Source organism: Falco naumanni, chromosome 17 (genome assembly GCF_017639655.2).
Source record: "Falco naumanni isolate bFalNau1 chromosome 17, bFalNau1.pat, whole genome shotgun sequence".
NCBI classification, from domain to species: Eukaryota; Metazoa; Chordata; class Aves; order Falconiformes; family Falconidae; genus Falco; species Falco naumanni.
Genome location: NC_054070.1, coordinates 1,969,377 through 1,988,723, shown reverse-complemented (window position 1 = coordinate 1,988,723; position 19,347 = coordinate 1,969,377). Strand labels below are relative to the sequence as shown.

General features: G+C 42.3%; 2 protein-coding genes across 3 annotated transcripts in view; both read left to right on the top strand.

Moving 5' to 3' along the window:
• The window catches only part of IPO9 (importin 9), a 39,592-nt gene extending 35,618 nt beyond the window's left edge, over positions 1-3,974 (top strand). Inside the window, exons 21-24 of the mRNA XM_040616675.1 lie at positions 660-779; positions 1,251-1,352; positions 2,167-2,243; positions 2,826-3,974. Coding sequence (XP_040472609.1) covers positions 660-779; positions 1,251-1,352; positions 2,167-2,243; positions 2,826-2,936 — 410 coding nt within the window. The 3' untranslated portion in view covers positions 2,937-3,974. The remainder of the gene's footprint in view (positions 1-659; positions 780-1,250; positions 1,353-2,166; positions 2,244-2,825) is intronic.
• Positions 3,975-6,268: 2,294 nt separating this feature from the next.
• Positions 6,269-19,347, top strand: part of LZTR1 (leucine zipper like transcription regulator 1) — a 34,570-nt gene continuing 21,491 nt past the window's right edge. The window contains exons 1-9 of one of the 2 annotated variants that reach the window (XM_040616676.1): positions 6,269-6,490; positions 6,571-6,633; positions 6,745-6,801; positions 7,460-7,539; positions 7,924-8,032; positions 9,429-9,512; positions 11,004-11,061; positions 11,652-11,791; positions 12,740-12,941. In XM_040616676.1, the coding sequence (XP_040472610.1) occupies positions 6,315-6,490; positions 6,571-6,633; positions 6,745-6,801; positions 7,460-7,539; positions 7,924-8,032; positions 9,429-9,512; positions 11,004-11,061; positions 11,652-11,791; positions 12,740-12,941 (969 nt within the window). In that variant the 5' untranslated portion in view covers positions 6,269-6,314. The remainder of the gene's footprint in view (positions 6,491-6,570; positions 6,634-6,744; positions 6,802-7,459; positions 7,540-7,923; positions 8,033-9,428; positions 9,513-11,003; positions 11,062-11,651; positions 11,792-12,739; positions 12,942-19,347) is intronic. The other variant, XM_040616677.1, reaches the window with a different exon arrangement.

Here is a 19,347-nt window from a genome sequence, read left to right as displayed (position 1 = left end):
ACCAGTGCTCCCAGTTTCTTTGATAGGATCTTTCCTTTTGTAATTAAGGACAAATACACTAGCTATCCCATGGAATAATTAAGCCCTGCAGGAACACTGATGAGGAAAAGCTGGAGCTTACAGTGTCTCAGAAAGGGTAGAGGCATGCATGGGAGTGCTGTGCTGCTCATTTGCTTGAAAGCACTGCTAGATGTGTAAACATACTTCAGAGAAGAATGCTTAATGAAGTCGTCTGTGACTATGATTTCGTTGAGTAGACTCACCAATTCATCCAGCTGTGAAGATTTTAACTATGCCTTCTCTTCATTCAAACTATGCAATATTTGATACTGCCATTAAGGTCTTTGGGAACCTAGCTGCGAAGGTATATGGGAAGAACATTTAAGGTTTTTATGTCAGTTCCTTTTTCCTCCCAACCTGGAAGTTTTGCTTGTATGTGAGCATGTTAAATGTATGGTATAATTTAAAAAAAAAACAACCAAAAAACCAAAACACACCACAAAACAAAACCAAAACCAGCCAACCAAAAAACCACCCAGAAGCAAACAACACCTCTCAAAGCCTCTCCCAACAAACCCCAAAACCACCACAATAAAAAAGGGCCTGGTTTTAACGTTTTCTTAAAAGCAGTGTGAATATATATTTTTATTCTCTTACAGATCCTGAACGCTGGACAAACATTCCTTTGTTAGTAAAAATCTTAAAGTTAATAATAAATGAACTCTCTAATGCAATGGAAGCAAATGCATCTAGACAGACAACTGCAGATTGGAGCCAAGGTAAAATACTAGGTTTGCTTTGTCTCTTTGCATGGCTTAAATCTACTTTGTAATCTCTTCAGTAATTAAGAAACTCACAATAGTAAATAATATACCTGTAATTACAAAGGCTTAAATAGTGATCCAAAGGTTAAGATCAGTATTGTGTATTCTCATACCTGAAGATTGTTTTGAGCTAGTTTGGAAGATGGGATCTGACCGTATGCCAATAAAATCATCCTTTCTTGGTATATCTGGTTTACCTTTCTTCCTCCCTGATTCAAGCATCCATTCTTGCTGCTGCTTTTTGCTTGGCTCCAATTCCTGAGTTACTCATTCCAAAAGGATAGTAAAGGTTGCAGGTGTTTCCCTTCATCTGCCTACACAAGCAGGATGTTTGCTGAAAACTAGCAGTCCTCTTTAGAGTGGTCAACAGGCTGGACCTCTTGGATTTGGATTATTTTTGGAAGAATTATTTTTTTGCTTAAACAGATGATTCAAATGATATGTGGGAGGATCAGGAAGAGGATGAGGATGAAGATGAAGGCTTAGCAGGACAGTTCTTATCAGATATTCTTTCCACAAACAAATATGGTAAGTAGTAACAGCTTTAAAGTGCTTACTTAAAGCAAAAACAGAGTAGGTGACATCCTAGTCAAAGTTTTTTTTCCTTGACAGCAGCTCAACAAAGGCTGTGGGCAAGGGGAAGGAAACACTACACTGGGATTTTGAATAAGGACCTTCTGTAAGAGGGACATGTCTTTGATTAACACGATGATTAAATAACTGCATTTTTCACCTGAGTTCAAATGCTGCGTAGGCTTCATGTTGCTGTGAGATGTGTGCAGGTATTTCTTCTAAAGAGAAAGCTGATGTTCAAAGATGTAGACATGACCTTGAAATGACAGTGTAGTAGAAATGGATGAGCTTGTTTGTGGAGTGACGTTGAGAAATAATTGCTGCATAAAGATGATGGAATGGGTATATCATCTCCTTTGCTCTCCAGTTTGCATAGAGTCTTAGAAGGGAGAACCTTACAGGCAAATACAATAAGGGAGACTACTTACATTAGCGCAGAATTGGAAATGGGTCACTGTGACATAAGATCAAGGCATAAGACTATAGTGCACGTAACTAACAAACCTGCTTGTCTAGTATCCCTGGTATGCTTGTCTCACCTGTGTGTTCCTTGAGGCTCCTGCTATGACCCGTCTTGTTCTGGGATTTTCTCGTCATGTGAGCTCAAGCGGATATTCTGGATACAATTTTTATTTTTTTTTTTACCCAGCAGTGCTGAAACAATTACTATTTTTTTTTAATCTTTGGATTTCAACAATAGTCTAATAGATTACTTCCTGAGATATTTTGCTCTGTTTAATGTTAAAACCTGCTGATTTGCCTCTGACAGATGAGGATTACTACGAAGATGATGAAGAGGACGATCCAGATGCATTAAAGGACCCTCTTTACCAAATAGATCTCCAGGTGATGCTCTAGAATGAGGGGGTTTTAATCAGATTTCTATCATTCTTTATAAACTTTTTTTTTTTTTAATGTTGTACTTTAAGAAGACTGCAAACCGCCAGTTACTGATTGTTGTCCTGAAGGTACTCAGTTCATTGAAATTACTTTGGAAAGTGCTGAGTATCCAAGGAATGCCTGGAGCTATTTTTCTTTATTGGATCAATATCAGTAACTTGCAAATGTGAATGAACAAAGCTTTTTGAACAGAGGGTTTTGAAACTTTTATACCCGTGACTTCACAGCTATTTGCTGAAGTCAGAAATAGGTTGGAGACCGAACATGACAGAATTTCATGCTCCACTTGGAGGTGCTCCCATCCAGTCAGCCCCTGTATGATACTTTGCTCCTGCTTTTTACCACCACCTGGCAGCTGTGTATTAGCCCTTCCCCCCTGCTGCCACCCTTCCTTCTGCATCGCCTGTCTGTTCCCTGCAGTCCCTTTGGCTTACTTGATGTGTGTTGAGGTTTATCTTCCAATATGTGAAAGAAACAGAATTTCCAAAGTGACATGATGCTAACTGGGTCTTTCTGTCTTCCTTTCAGGCCTATCTCACTGACTTCCTCTGTCAGTTTGCACAGCAGCCCTGCTATGCAATGTTTTCAGACCATCTCAATGAGAATGAAAAGCGAGTGTTACAGGCCATTGGTATATAAACCCGTGCAAGAGACCACACTGATCATATCTGAACAATTTTTTTTTTTTTTTGCTTATTCCACGTTTTATGATTCAACATAAAACATTTTCCAGTGTCTGCCTGCTTGTTACAGGTGGATGATGGCCTCGTTGCAATGCATTGAGCCTCATCTTCACATGAATCTGCTAAGGGATGGAATACTAAGAAAGCAACAAGGACAGAAGTCTGTAGAGCTTTGCACATTTCGTCTCACCATGGGAGCACTTTCATTTTCCACAGTAACTTTCCAGGAAGTTCTTAAAGATTAAAAAAAAAAAAAATTGTTCTTAATATTTTTAAAAGCAAACTGTACCTGTGAAGAGGCACTTAACTGAGTTTCCCACAGCACAGTTGGACAGAGAAAGGAATTGGGTCACTTACAGATTGCTTGGATGTATCTTGAGAAATTGGAAGGTTGTTCCTCTTTGCGCTCACATAACACATACAGGGTAAATATCTTGATCTTACAGCGTGACTTCTTTTTATAGAACTATAGACTCTTCTATCAGAGATGCCTAAATGGTATGGAAACTGTTTACAGGAGTTTGGATGGGAAGCTGAGATAATAAAACTGAATGCATATCTTCTTTCCTGTTGTGGATGGGGCTTTGTTGCTCACATCTGCTGCCTAGTCCCATGGGAGCAGTTCTTTACTAACGCTTTTGTGTGCACATGCTCAAAGGAAGCTACCACTTAAATTTCTGTTCCTGTGGCACGTGGCTACTAAAGACTTTGGGTTTATGGAACATAAGAAGCCACAATTTTTAGGGGAAAAAGACCTGACTGTGTTTAACATATTTGCTCCATGACAGCCACTCTGAACTACTTTGCTTCCTTCACACTCCTGTGTGTATTTTTATAGAGTGGTAAAATAACATTTGCAAATTGATTTACCCATAAGAACAGTGTGATGTATCTCACAACACCTCTCTGCCTTTGGTTCCCCCTTGGGGAAAATGAAAATAAAACTATTAAAATGTACATTGGTATCCTCCTTATAAAACAGATTTAAAAGAAACTTGCACTTGTTTCCTGAAGTCACTTTTTTTAAGACTTATTTCTCCTTAGGAAACTTTCTGTATGTGCTGCCTGGAGGATGTTAGGGTATTTCACAGGAGTCGTCTGGACAGAAGGGGAGTCCTGTAATGGATACATCTTCTTCTGCGTAAAAGAAAAGGCTGACCCATTATAGAGTTTCCTTTCTTAAGAAAGGTACTTGCTGTTCCTTTGTGGAACAATATGCTTTGAAGTTGTATCTAAAAACCTCCAAAGAGCTGGAGTGATTCTGTATCTTACTGGTCTAACAGAGTATAGCTTTTCACTTTTTTACCAGGAGGGGATAATAAATTAACTTTTTAACAGCCAAAGGTGGCATAATTTGTTTAGCAAGTGTGGGGAAAATGGTAAAATAACTCTGAATTCTAAAGCAGACCTTTCTCCCCTCTCCCACCCAAACCCCTCGTGCTGTGTCTGAGAATGGGCACAACTAGCGGGGAATCCCCACCATTCGCTGCAGACTGACCTGAATGGTCCTTGGGTTCTCAGCGGTTTTGTATGAATAGCTCTGTGAGAGGCAGGATTGGAAGCCTGATGTTTGTGTGTGTGCATGTGTGTGTGTGTCTAATAAGGTATATTAAGCTCTGATTTCCAAGCAGTTGTGTCGCGGTGTCTTTCTTCCCTGTGGATTCTCTGGTGTATAAGAATATATAATTAAACGTGCTATGGCCTTCCCTTCAGTGGGGATGCTGTGGTTCTTTCTTCTACCTAAACATTATTTTAATTTTTTTTTTAAAGTCTATTAGGAATTTTGTTGTGAGGAATTTGTCTCTCTCAACTTTCACTGAAAAGGGCCAACAAGTTAAACTAAACAGTGCAGTCTCTTGAGGAAACCCAACTAGAAGCAGATGGCCGCAGTGGTGTATCCTGATAGCTGTACAGGAAGGATCGAGTGTCTTCAAAGTGACTGATCCCCGCCCTGGGAGGAGGTAGAACCATCCTTCTTTGCCCTGTGTGTTAGCAGCAAAGCTCAAAGCAGTCATCCATTCTTGGAGGTAAGAACACCAAACATCTGGAAGCATCAAGGTGTGTTTTGGGGTGTCAGCAGTAAATGGAACACATTCAGGTCTAGCTCGTGGAGAGGTGCTGGTGGGGTTCACTGCTTTCCAGTGGGAGTTGGCTGCTGTGTGCCTTAGGGGAGCTCACTTTAGTTTAAGTTGGATGGCGGGTTTAAATAAGATCATGAAAAATGAGACCGACTTAATACTACTGATACTGTTCCTCATCCTGAACTGAGAAACCCAAGGATTTCTTTGCAGTTGCAAGGTCCAAAAAGTAGATGGGCCAGTGTCTTGTAGAGTTCCTGTTGGAGCTTGTCGGTGTGTTGGTTAGAAACTATTGATTGGCAGGTGTTAATGGTTTTTCCAGGAAGGGTATCTGTTGAGAAGGGAAGGACTGGGGGAGAAGTGGCCTTTGGGGACCAGTGCTCTGTTCTGTCCCTCCTGCAGCATATAGCTGGCGCGTAGGCTGAGCTGGGCGGGCACGACGTGGCAGTGGGCCACACTCGGTCGCAAGCAGAGTGGTGGTGTGCAGGATGGGTTTTGGCAAGAAGTACTGTGATTCAGGCTCCCCCCTAGAAAAAGGCCAAGTAGGGTGTGAGAGCAGCCGTCTGCAGGGGAGGTGGCCTGGGGCAGCTCCTGTGCCCCTCTGTCCTGCGTCACACGGTGCTGGACTCTGGGTGAGGAATCCGTAGGCAAGAGCTGTGTTTGGTGTGAGGCTGCCGGCGGCAGGTGCTGCAACAGCCACCCAGGAACGTGGCATTCGCGGAGGGCGAGGAACACTGGGCTCCACCGCCATGTGCCAGGGCTGCTGCCGGCACAGGGCACCCCTCTGGCTCCTTTTCTACGGTTGAGAAGAATCTAAAGCAATAGTCTTAAGGGTTACCAACGCCGTCCCAGGAGGTACAAGCTGCCTGTTAAACTAGAACCGGACGGTGGGATGGTGGCTGCCACCCTCGCGGGCTGCGTTGTCACCAGCCAGCAGAGCAGCTGGGCTGAGGCTCTGCAACGAGACTTTATGCACTTTCATGAATATTGTCCATGGGGGACTTTGTGAGTTTACTTGTGGGGCGGTTTTTTTTGTATTGACAAATCAACGCTTTTCATGTATAAACCCGCCTGCCTTCCGAGTCTTTGCGGAGGCGGCCCCGGTGCCGCTGAGGGCGGGCGCGGGACTCGAACCCAGGGCCTTCCGCTGCGCGGCCGGCAGCGAGCGGTGCATGCTGGGTCCGTGCGGCGAGGGGGCGCGGGGCACGCCGGGAGCCGTAGTCCGCCTGGCGGCGCCGCGGGCGCTGGGCCGGGCCATGGCGGCGGCCGGGGCCCCGGCGGGCGGCGCGGGGCGCTCGAAGGTGGCGCCGAGCGTAGACTTCGACCACAGCTGCTCGGACAGTGTCGAGTACCTCACGCTCAACTTCGGGCCCTTCGAGACGGTGCACCGGTGGCGCCGTCTCCCGCCCTGCGACGAGTTCGTGGGGGCCAGGTGAGTGAGGGGCGCAGGGGGGAGGGAGGGGAGGGCGAGTGTCCCGGCGGCAGCTGACCGCCGCTCTCTGCCGCCCGCAGGCGCAGCAAGCACACCGTGGTGGCCTACCGCGACGCCATCTACGTCTTCGGTGGGGACAACGGGTAAGGCCGCGGCGGGCCTGGGGGGAGCAGGCCTTGGCCTGCGGGGCGTCAGGCCCGAGGGGCCGGGGGCCGAGGTCAGCGGGCTCAGCCGCCTCCCGTTCCTCCCCGCAGGAAGACGATGCTGAACGACCTGCTGCGCTTCGACGTGAAGGACTGCTCGTGGTGCAGGTGGGCCGCGCTGCGCGCTCCAGGCTCTGCCCCGCTGCTGGCAGCACCGGGCGATGCCTCTTCTGTCTGCAGCTCCTCGGGCCCGGGTGTAAAAGCTGGGGGCTCTACCAGAGCACGCGAGGGGAAGCGTCACCCCCAGCCCTGGGGCTGTCCCAGCTGAGCTCTGCAGGCTGCTGTGCAGCTGAGCTGTCCGGGAGGTTACTGAGTGCCCCCACACAGCTCCTGCCAGCGAGCGGGTGCTGAGCACCACAGGGATGGGCAGTGCCACGGGTGCCGCTGTTTGTACAGGCTGTGAGAGCACTGGGAGGATGCGCAGGCAGAGGGACTGGGTTACTGCAGACCCTCAGGGCAGGAGAGGTGCTGGGGGGCTCACGGGTGTCTTTGCTTTGCTCCTTTGCTCTGGAATGTGCAGTCTGTTGTCTTAACCTGTGCCTCACTTGCTCTCTCTGCCAAACAGCATCATGTTTGTAACAGTTTATGCTTATAGTAATAAGTCTGTCACAAAATCTTAGTATAATTAGGGAACGAGAACTGTGAAAACACTCAGGAACAGTAGAGTAACTTTTCACTATTGGGGCTTTTTGAATCTGCAAGATAGCTTTGAGTGCCTGAAGCATGACAGGAATGTTTGATTGCTGCTGTTCTAAATGTTGTGCAGGGCTTTTACCACGGGGACCCCGCCAGCACCACGGTATCACCACTCAGCTGTGGTCTATGGGAGCAGCATGTTTGTGTTTGGTAAGACAGCAGCAGATTACAGTTGTGTGTGTTCAGAATGATAAATGTGCTGGTACTATTGTTTTGAAAAAAGAATGAGATATTTTTAGGAAGTATAAAAAGAACTTATTCAGTAGCAAATCCAGTACTTTTTATGGCTGACTGTGATTTCGACTTTAGCTTAGAAATACTTTTGCTGTTTTGTCTAAAGTAAAGAAGGCTTGGAACTCATTACCATAGTGTTTCTTTAAGGGTAGGAGTAGAGGAGAAGTCTCCCACCTGTAGTAGTCCGTTAGCCAAGTACCTTCTCCTTCTGCTATCTAAACTTAAGTTTTCTTCTAATATAACGAGTAGAAGTGCGTATGCTCTATTGCACTTGAGTCTGATGGAATTATTGTTGCCCAGGTGGCTATACTGGAGACATTTATTCCAATTCCAACCTGAAGAATAAAAATGATCTCTTTGAATATAAGTTTGCAACTGGGCAGTGGACAGAGTGGAAGACTGAAGGAAGGTAAGGAGCTGGCATCATTACCACACTCTTCAAGGGGACTTGAGCGTAATTCAGGAGACATTTAAAACTGCATCGTTAGAATTAGGTACAGTGCTAATAGTAAGGCTGCAGGACGATTTCTGCTGTACTTTCTTGGTTAATTTTTTCTGAAAACTATCTTCTGTTCTGAAGAAGTTTTTTTGCAAGGCCTCCATTCTGTAGTGTACCACCTTGGGAATTTGACCAAAATTTATTCCCCATGTTTCTTTTCTGTGACAGAAGGGATGAGAGGAAAGGGGTTTTTTTCTTTTGAATTGTTTCTTTTTCAAGGATAGCGTAAAATCTGTTGATACCTCATAGTTAACAATTTAGTTTTATCAGAAACCGATTTGAAGCCTGTTTATAGTTAAAGCTACACATTCTTTTCTGATTAAAGTTGGACTTGGAGTGCTCTGAAATGCACACACTACCTTCAGGCACCTTAAGGTGATGTGTGTTCACACAAATTCAGAAGCGGATGAATAAATTGATGAGATACGTTTGGATCTTTTGACAGGTTCCTGAGTTCCAGCTTTCCAAGGCAAAATCAAAACCAGTAATGTGTTGTGCCCATTTCAGGATGTTATCTGTGACACTGATTTTGACCCAACTACTCAATGTTTACCACACCCACATACGGGACATACTGTGTCTTTACCCACAAGTTCATTGTGTATTTGAAGTTTCTGAAATGCTGATTTTAGTGGGGAGAGGTAAAGGAACATTTATTTCTGTGATTTGTAGAAAGGGATGAGGAATGCACAATCCATTCTTAAGTTACCGTTGCTCGCCGCTGATGAGCACATGCTATGTTTTAGAACGGAGGCAACGTGAGTAATTTCTCTTTCTCGTTATTGTCTGACTTTGGACATTTAGGAGAGTAGTTCTTACTCATATTTTCGAACTCAAATGTCCTTGTCTTTGCCTGTAGTTACAGGTGTGCATACTGCACAAATGACCTCAGACGAGCTAGTGTTACATCTACTGGATGTAATAGCATGAGTGGATTGCCACGTTGCCGTAACGATAGTGCTGTTAATTGTCCCGCTACTTAGCTACTTTCCATAAAATACTTTTAAGGGCATTTAAGGCTTGGCAAGGGATTAGTTGGGCTTTTTTTCCCCAGTTGGTTTTTTTCTGTATTCATTAAGGTAATTTTTCTTTAATTAAGGAAGCAGAGTGTAAAATTCTAAAACATACCCGTCAGAGGCTTGTTTTGTGTTTTGAGGATGAATGACAGAAGCGATTTCCTGACTTGAAGCCATTTTGTGTAGGGGACTTTATTCTTCTTACACGTGCATTTTACTTGTCATGCAGATCTTCTTCTGATAGCACCTCTGCAGGCAATTTAAGAATTTTTTAATTTTCTCAATTGCAGATTGCCAGTTGCGAGGTCAGCTCATGGCGCAACAGTGTATAGTGACAAGCTGTGGATCTTTGCAGGATACGATGGCAATGCACGGTATGTGGTGGGATTGCTCTCTCCTTTGGTGCTTTTGTAAAATCCCAGTCCCTTGCTTTTCAGCTTTATAGAGATGTTTTCATATACCAAGTGCTTTAATACATAACTAGCTTTGCAAACCCCCCCCTGTTGTTAAGCATTACATTTTTGCAATTCACCGTTTCATGTTCAAAATAAGTATGTGTTTAAAACCTAAAAATATGGTGGCTCAGAATGGCTATAGGGTGTATAATTTGACACTCTTCTTGGCTGTAAAGATGCTAAAGGATCTTTGAAATTTGGCAAATGAGCATTTCTCAAAAGATAGCCACCGTGGGTCTTCTGATGTTGCTGATGGCTTACAGAACAGAGTATGTATTTTCTTTGAAGTTGTATGACAGAACTAAGAGCAACACGTCAGCTTTTTCTCTGATAGTATGTCATATTATTTAGGTGGAAGGGTGGTGAGATTTTGGATAAGAAAAGACTGGAAATCAGTGATACTGAGAAGTTAGGAGAGTCTGGTGCTTTGTCCCAGATGGCATCTCTTTGCATTTTCTGTTAGTCTATCAGGGAGGAATCAATTTTGAATACATAATATTTTTTTGTCTTGATGAACTTGAGAAGTACTTTGTGTTGGTGCACAATATTTGCATTGTGAGAGCATACAGAGATTGCCACAAACTAGGAGCTGCCTCAGTGTGCTGGGTTGCCTCCTCTTCTAAGGAGAATCTGCAGAAAAGTTACCAGCTCCTCAGAGTCTCTGGGAGAACTGCTGTTAATTGGAAAAACAGATAGGATGTTTTCTTTATTTCTGGGGGAGGAATTGGAGAAAGATGCATAACGCTGTGGGATTGCTCAGTTCCAGCTTAGGGGGTTCCCCAAGGACCCTGGGTAGCTGGAAGGAGGGACTGGATGAGAGGAGCTGTCTAATTTACGTTAAATATGTCTAATCACATCAAAAAATGTCTTTTTGTGGAACATGAGCCTCCCGGCAGATTTGAACAAAGGAAGCATCTGTAGTTACTGTGAGTAACTTGTACTGGGAAAAGCATTGTCAGATACATAGTAGTCAGCAGTGTGTCAGGTTACCCACTTTGTCCTCTATGTATTTAAGGTAGGATTCAGCCACATAAATGATTACTGTGGTCAGTCTCGGGGGTTAGCAGGGATGAGTAGAAGGCAGCAGGGTAATAAGGGGTATTTCTGTAAAAATCCTAAAGGTTAAATAGTTCAAATCCTTAAGCTCCAGGCAGAGTTGCTGTGTGCAGCTGTTAACTGTAGTGTACTTGTAACCAGGAAGATGCTAAAGCCAGCTGGGGTGGTGTATAGAATTGAGGTATAGGGCAAAAAGATTCTAATAGGTTTTTTTCTGCTAGTGAAGTAGGAGATTCTTCCTGTGCAGAAGAAGGAAGGCCAGTAAAATAGGGTCTCGGTCCTTTCAACTCCATGAGCTAAAAATTACTGAAAATAAACTGTTTCAAATAATGCATTTTTTGTGTTATAACATAGGTTAAATGATATGTGGACTATTGGGCTACAGGATAGAGAACTAACATGCTGGGAAGAGGTAAGAAGTTTTAATTCCAGCTAACACATAGAATTTTCCTGTTTGGTTTTCATGCACAATTATTTAAAATTTCCTATGCTGGACTGCAGTACTTTCTCATCATAATGTATTTGTCACACAGGTGAAAAGAAACAGTTCAAATTTGATTTTATTTGTGTATATGGAAAACCAAGTGTATATTAAAGTGTGACTTTTCGCTTGTGAATCTGTGAACTGGACCTGGACTGCCCACGGTGGCTTTGCTATGTCCCCTATAAAGAGGGACTGCATTTCCCACTTTAACCACTGCCGTAGGCTGGGAGCTTTGCTGGCTGGCTATCAAGATGAGGGTCCTGACCCTTACAGTAGCAGGGGCTTTAGAAATGTGACCTCCCATCCTTTTCATCCATGATAAAATTAGTCTGTGCAGACATTTAAGCACAGCATTAGTTGATTACCTGTAGCCAGATTTACAGGGACTTGGTTGTCTGCACACATTGCTGCCATGTGGTCTGTCTTATCTGCTGATGCACGGTCCTGCAGCGTACTGAGCATGCATAGCTGCGCACTACAGTAACACATTTGTAATTTTGAACTTCATTATCTTTCAGATTGAACAAAGTGGTGAAATTCCTCCTTCGTGCTGTAATTTTCCCGTGGCTGTTTGCAAAGACAAGATGTTTGTTTTCTCTGGCCAGAGTGGAGCAAAGATTACCAATAATCTCTTTCAGTTTGAATTCAAAGAAAAGATGTAAGTGTAGACAGATAAGTTGTGCAAAATCCAGATAATCCTTGACTACTTGAGTTGAGAAATGCACATACCTAAGGGTATTGAGGAAGAATACTGCATCTCATGATGAGGAAGGGTGGATAAGGTAAAATATGGACTGTTTTAATGAGGTGTTTTCTCACATGCATCAGATTGGTCTTTTTCAGCAGATGAAAATAGAGTAGATTAAACAGTGAGTATGAATCTTAGTGTATTCAGAATGGGATGCCGAATACTACCTTACTGAAAGTTGTTCTGTAAATGCCTGACTAGAACCAGAGGTCCTGTGAAATACCAATTCGTAGTGAAATCACTTGGAAATGTAAAATGCATAGTATTTTTTAAAATCTTGAGTATTCAATTTGAGATGGTTGGTGTGGCTTTCTCAGAATGTCAACCACTGCTCTGAAAATGTGGCCCCTCTGATGGGTTAAAAATGCTATAAAGTGGGAATGCAGATGCACTGGCCTGTTTTGACAGCCTGGTCTGTCTGGTTACTGGCTGGAGTGGAACCACAACTGCAACAACGACCTTGGCTGAAATCGTGCTGTCGTAGTGAGTAAGCGATACCAAAATGGGGTATATGGTATCAGGACGGTGCCCTTTACTTAGAAGGGGTAGCTGTTAACATGTGTTAAAAAGATCACTGATTCCTCCCTGAGTTGTGGTCTTTGAGCTGCTGGGTTTTACATAAATACATCTGGGTCATGGAATCATACTGCCTTTATCACATTTTCAGTTAGAAGTTTAGCAACATGGAGCTGACATAAATCTCCGGGAATCCTGCAGGATTAGTTGTCTGTCTCATGCAGGTTCAGTAATTACTGTAATAGAGCTCCTCTTCTTTATTCATGCAATCTGAGTGTTAGAAAACTTACTTTGCAGAAAAGAATTGTAAAAAAATACACTGTTTCATGTTTAATGTCTCAGTTGGACACGAATTCCTACCGAGCACTTACTTCGAGGCTCCCCTCCTCCTCCACAACGGAGGTACGGCCACACAATGGTTGCGTTCGACCGGCATCTCTATGTGTTTGGTGGTGCTGCAGACAACACGCTGCCCAACGAGCTTCACTGCTACGATGTGGACTCTCAGACCTGGGAAGTTATCCAGCCCAGCCCAGACAGCGAGGTAAAACTTTCAGGTCTTGATTTTTCCTTTTATGCTCCGTCTCTTTTTGACGTGGTTTTACTGTCAGGCTACGGACGTGTTTTTGACAAGGACATTGACATTTAGCTAAATGGTAGTAGTTCCTTCCCACCAGTGGTTAAACAGATGGAATACTGTGGGCCATAGTTTAAAAGCTAGTCAGTGTCGACACATCTAAGACTTTGCTTAGTACTGTTAAAAGCAATGCCATAAAGCACTTGTAATTCAAGTTATGAGTCAATCGTTATTTGACAAAGATTAGTAATGAATTCACTGTGCGGGCCAGTGGTTGTGTGGCTGACTTTGTGATGCTGTTGAAGCAGAATTCAAAACTAGACAAGGTTTTGATTATTTCACGGTAATAATGCCTGTGTGCGTAAAATCTTAGAAATTCTGTAATTATACAGAATAGCATTTCCCTTTTAGGTCAAGTGTAAAGTGCTTATAGAGGTACGACTGTAAAATAATAATAGCGATCATAGGGAGGCTCAGAAATGGCTTTTTGGAACATATTTGTGTTAAGAAGGTAGATAAATTAAAAAATGTAGGTTCTTTACATGAACATAAAAAGGCAGTAGACCACAAAGGGCCAAGTAAAACCCCAAACGCGAAAATACTGGGGGGAAAAAAAAAAAAAGTTAATGGTTAATATATTTCTCTTGGGCTACTCATTACAATTAAATGATTGTGTGATAAAATGTAATTTTTTTTTTTCATAGCGCACTCATAGATACCATCTCTGGGATGTCCTGGTACTTCATGTTGAAGTGCTGAGGTTTTGCAAGCTTTCAGTACACGTTTCAGTTCACATTTCAGTAAATGTGGTTTCAGTGGCCTCTGGTCATTTCATTCCCAGAATGCACAAAAAAGTAGGTTTCTTGAAGCCTGTACAACTATGCATATTTCCTGAATTTAGAATGGTCATGTTGACTGTATTTGTTAATTTTAATAGATTTTACCTTAAACCATGTTAAAATACTAGCTGATTTAATAGTAGGTTTAGAGTGTGTTAGCTAAATCTGCAGGGTAGAAATACTTGATCTTTGTGTGTTGTTTAAACTGCCGAGATCAAGGTTATAACTTAGAGATTAATATTATGTGTATTATAATCAAATGCAGATTTACTAATTTTTCTAGAATTGGTATGACAAGTGCTCACATCCTTGACTGTCGCACTGTATTTTAGTTTGTTTGCAAAGACATGTAACTCAGCATTTGATGAATAGGAAAATACCATTTATCCACTGCTCTTAAATTAACAAAGCATGTGGGCCTCATTTGAAAAAAATATTTGACAAAGTGTTTCATAGTAGCCTATTTTATCTTTGACAAAGCTGCTTTATTTTCACATCAAATTAATAAAACTGCATCTCCAACTTTTTAAAGATACAGCTGCCTGCAGGAATACAGATCCCGTTCTGATCCTAGCAACATTGTCATTTGACACTTGACTTCCTCAGTCATTGGCTCTTCCTCATATGATTGCTTATTGCTTTCAAGAGCAAAACTACTCCTGACAGTGTTGTAAAACAGCATTATTACCTGACTTACCCCTTGCTAAATTTCATTTCATACTTCAGAGCTCTTTTCTTGGGCTGTCTGTAATCCAGGCAGGTGTCTGTTAGCTGCATGTGTGGTGTTTTGAAGTTTCTTTCACAGTTATAGCATCTAGAGACTCATTTTGTAGAAATAAAAAGTAAGATTGAAGCTCAGTTGAAACACGTGAGAATAAATTTTCTTCAAAACTGCAAGATCTGAGAGAGCTTTGGCGATTTAAGGAAGTTTTAAATGATTTTGTGTGTTCTGGAGTGATAACTGGATCATTTCTTAGAATCGTTTTCCTGAAGTTTCTATGAGCTTTTGACAGACTTTTAACAGTGGCGATGAGTCTGTAATACTGTACTTACTGTTCCCAGGACACTTTGAACTTGAAATTTCCTCTTGTCCGTGTCTATGAATGTAATTATTCACATTAAGTTCAAGCAAAATAGAAGATGATGAGTGCAGTGCTGTCTCAGCGCTTGAAGGATTCTGCTTGTGTGTGAGGTGATGGTGACCTGTGTTACTGTGCAGCAGGATAATCTGTCTTGGCTCTTGATACAGTCAGGGGGTTCCCCTTTTTCTAATGGGTGGATTGTGTAGCATGTGTTCTTTGTGTGTTTTTCTGTATTATGTTACATGATCTTAGAAATGCCACGATAGAGCTTTGCTTAACTGTAGCTAGGTTAACTTTCATACTTATCATCATGTGATGCATTTCCATAATTCTTAATTCTTTTGGAGTTTAGCGTTGAGTGGGTAAAGCCTCTGGAGTCCAAAATAAGAAGGCCTGGTGCTGATTCAGCTATTAATTCAGCAGTGATTTTTACAGTGCTTTGCAGAAGAGATGTCTTATGCTGAAGGAGAGTGACTGCTGCCATTCCAGTCCTTCCCATCCTCTGAACTAAGATTAAGCCAGCCCCGAGACGCTTTTCTCCAGGTAGTGGCTTGGACTTGTCAGACCTGTGCATGCCAGTGACAGAAATAGGCTGTCAGGTAGAAAAGGTATTTCCCCCTGCTACCCTGTTATGGGCAGTGTGGAAGGTGACAAGTTGCATGAGACTGAAAAATCTTGAGGTTTTTACCTGGAAAAGGTGGCACAATTTGAGCATCAATAGCAGTGGTACAGGGTGGGTTCTGGGAAGGTTGTAGAAGCAGTTCTGGAGGACAGGCAGCAGTCAAGTATTAGGCACTGCAGGTGGACTGAGGCAGTCCTGCATTTTCTGGATTTGGGGTAAACAGGTAGAACAAAAACCTGGAAACAAGCCTGGCAATGGACCTGTTCTAATTCTTTGCCCAGGTCTCTCAAAATTGTTGACAGTGCCACGCTGTGTCGTGGAGGATCGGAAAATGGCTTAGTTGATAGAAGAGGGGAAACTAAAGTGGAACAGGTCGGTACTTAAAAATAAACCAGGAACTCCTATTTTATGCTTTTAGGATGTCTCCAAAATGAGTATCAAGACAGGCTTTTTGAACTGCACAGTTGCAATCCATAGCTTCTCGTACTGTCGTCTTGACACTGTAATATATGTGCATATATTTTACAGAGCACACAGAGCTATTCTGCATCTTTACTGTTAGATGATCTTCACAGTTGGGGGTTCTACTTTTCTAAGGCAGCCAGAGGAGTATCACGTCTGAGTCCATGCCTCCTGCATAACACTGCCAGAGCTTCCTGAGGTGCTGGATTTCCTTTTCACAGAGCTATCAGAGGATTTAAAAAATAATTTAAATAGATTTTTCTTTTTATTGGCCTCGAGTTTTCGTATTGAACTCAAAATATCCTTGGCTTTCTAAAGGTGGTTGGAACGGCATAAAAAAATCAGCAGGCAGTAAGAGGGAAAATGCCCCATCTTGCACAGTTGCTCCCCAGCAGACAGACACGCATGCATGCAGCAGTTACGGTTTGTGCTACAGCAGAGGAGTGTTCTGCAGGGAGTGATGGAGGAGCTGGAGGTCTAGGAGGGGTGCACATTTGCGAACACAGTCCTGCAGAATCAAAAGTGATGTTTGGAAACAGCTGCTGCCTCGTAGGGGACCAGGTGTCACAGGAAGAGGAAGAAAATTCTTGTTCCTCGCAATGCTTGAAGGAGGTTGGTGGGTAGTGACACTGTGAATCACTCCCTTGTTACCAGGTGAGTTGCCGTTATATTCCCACTGACTGCAGGTACTAGTGAGCAAGCAGGTACTAGTGAGCAAACTGTCTTTGCTTGTCTCAAACTTGGCCAGTGAAACATTTTAGTCTCACAATTAGGCCTTTCAATGCCAAGAGCAGTAAAAGTTTCTAACTTTCAAAGCTCTTCATTTTTCTTTTAATAAGCAAAAATGGAGGTTGATGTGTTGGTAATCTTCTCTTGGCTTACTTTGAGGCACAGTTCTGGAGTTTTTCAGATGGATTACAGTGCTGTGGTTTGTGGGCAGCTAGGAAGGATTAAAAGGACTTAGTCATCCTACTGTGGATGAGTCTGCCACAGTCTCCCTGTGCAGAGATCAGTTACGCCTGTTGAGGTATCTTCAGGCAAAAGAAACGTCATTATTATGTGAACAAAACCCTGAATTCCTGCAGTGAGGCCCCTAACAAGATCTGCCTCCAGATGTGTAGCTGTCAGGGTATCATGTTTTGCTAGGAGAGATAAAATTTAGCATTTCACAGTCCAAAGAGAAGACTGGTACTTTTTATGTCTATAAATAATAGATAGTGTTCAGACTTGCATCCTTTTTAGAAAATATTTGTTAAAAATTTAGAATCTTCATACCAGTGACCTTTTTAAATTTGTGCTTGATAAGTTGGAGAGAGACATCTTGAAAACGTTGGTATTTTTAAAAATCTGGTTGTCACTGTAACTATAGTTAATATTGTTGCACAACTCTATTTATGTTCTTCAGGTCTACCTTCATAACCTTTCCAAGGGATGTATATTACATGCTTTTATTGAATTCTCCTAGAATAAGCAAAATGGAGACTTAGTGGATGATAGGCAGAAGGAATGTATTTCTGTAGCTCACTCACTGGTAAGAAATTAGAACAATACAGTATTAACATGACTCACATTAACTGGGTATGAAGTTGGATAACTGAAAGATATGAAATACAGTTTCGAATGAGGAGTAGTTACTCTGCTTACGTCCTTTAGGGACTGGTTGTTATCCTTGCATTGCCATAAACTTTTGTCAGTGACCTTAAGAAAACAAAAAATCACAGCTTTCCCCTCTTATTTACTATTTGTCCAGAGTTTTGCCAATTAACAGCTAAAGGAACAGTCCACTCAGTGTGATTTGGATTTCCTCTTAAGGTGTGCACAAACAAGACGTATTTCAGTATGTGTGTAAAGCAATACATCTAAGAACAGGGTGTGTGGTCTGTGCTTAATGGTTTCCCTTAAGAGTATCCCTGGAAACAATGACTTCAAAACTTTAGTCATTGTGGGAAGCTGAGAACAAGCTCCCTGCGATGTAAAATGGCTGGAAGTGCTGATGATATTCTTGGCTCCAGAAGCCGACATAGCATAATATCATTCAGTACCATAAATACATTACCCCTATGTTTATTAGCTAGATCTTCCAGTATAATATCTCACCATCTTGTGTCCGCAAATCGAGGAGCTTATTCAGAGAAGAAATCTGAAAATGACTGAAGATTGGGAAGCACAGTGACCAGCTGTGAAGCACAGCCTCTTTTAGGGAAGGTTTAGGAAATTAATTCTTCACTGGTTACCTGGGGAACAGAGGCTTTTTAATCTATTGACAGAAGATAAAGCAGGATCCAGTGGCTTAAAGTTGAAACTAGAAACATTCAGACTAAAAAAGAAAAGGAAATAGAAGTTTACAAATTGTGAATAATGAGGCTAATGAACATTTTATCAGAGCTTTCTGGTAGATTCTTCACTATGTCTAAACCAGGATTTGCTATTTTCTAAAAAGAAAGCTTTTCTAAAAGAATGGCTCCGTTTCAGTACTACTACAGGGAAGTCTCATAGATTGTTCTGTGCAGGAAGTCAGATTTAAGATCCCTAAAGTACTATTATGGTAACCTGATTTTTGAATATACACAACGGTGCCAAAAAGGAGGAAATGGCTGGTCACTTGATTTTTGTCATCTGTTGTTAGATTTCAGTGTGTGATCTTTTGAGATGCGTTCATTGGAATTGGCAATACTCGCTCTTTCAACTGTGTGTAATCCTTTCTGATGAATTATACATGAACACTACTTTTTAAATTTGCAACTGGTATATTAGAATGATTTTAAGGGAAAGAGCATTTACTGTTTTTCAGTAAGTTACAGATTGTCTCATATTCTGACCTTTGCAGTTATAACAGCATGTGTTTGAATATCATTGTTAAAGAATTTAACTCCCTGTTTCCATGCTGTATTCTCCAGTGAATGTCAAATGGAAAAATCTCATCTTCAGTGTAGAGCAGAATGTCAGATAGTGTCCACTGTCCCACCACTATTATTTGCCGTAACCAGAAGTGCAAAATCTCTGGAAGAGCTGATATGGCAACAAACTTGTTATTGTGACTTTGCTTTTGTATCTAGTGATTTATTCTGTGTTGTAGGTTTCTTCGTCGTGGTCTCTAACTTTCTGTGCCCTGCCACAATCCATGACAGTCCCTTTTCTGTATTAACTGATTCATATGAGGAACTTCAGACAATTTGGTTTCAGCCACAGACTTGCTGAGAACACAGTGCCTTCCTCTAATCTGTGTAGCCGTTCAGTATCTTGTGGGAGGTGATCAGGTTAGTCAGGAAAAATTTACTCTTGGTAAATCCTTGCTGGCTGCTCCTAGTCACCCCCTTCATGTGGTGGATGTAGCTTCCAGGAGGCTTCACTCCGTAACCTTCTTGGGA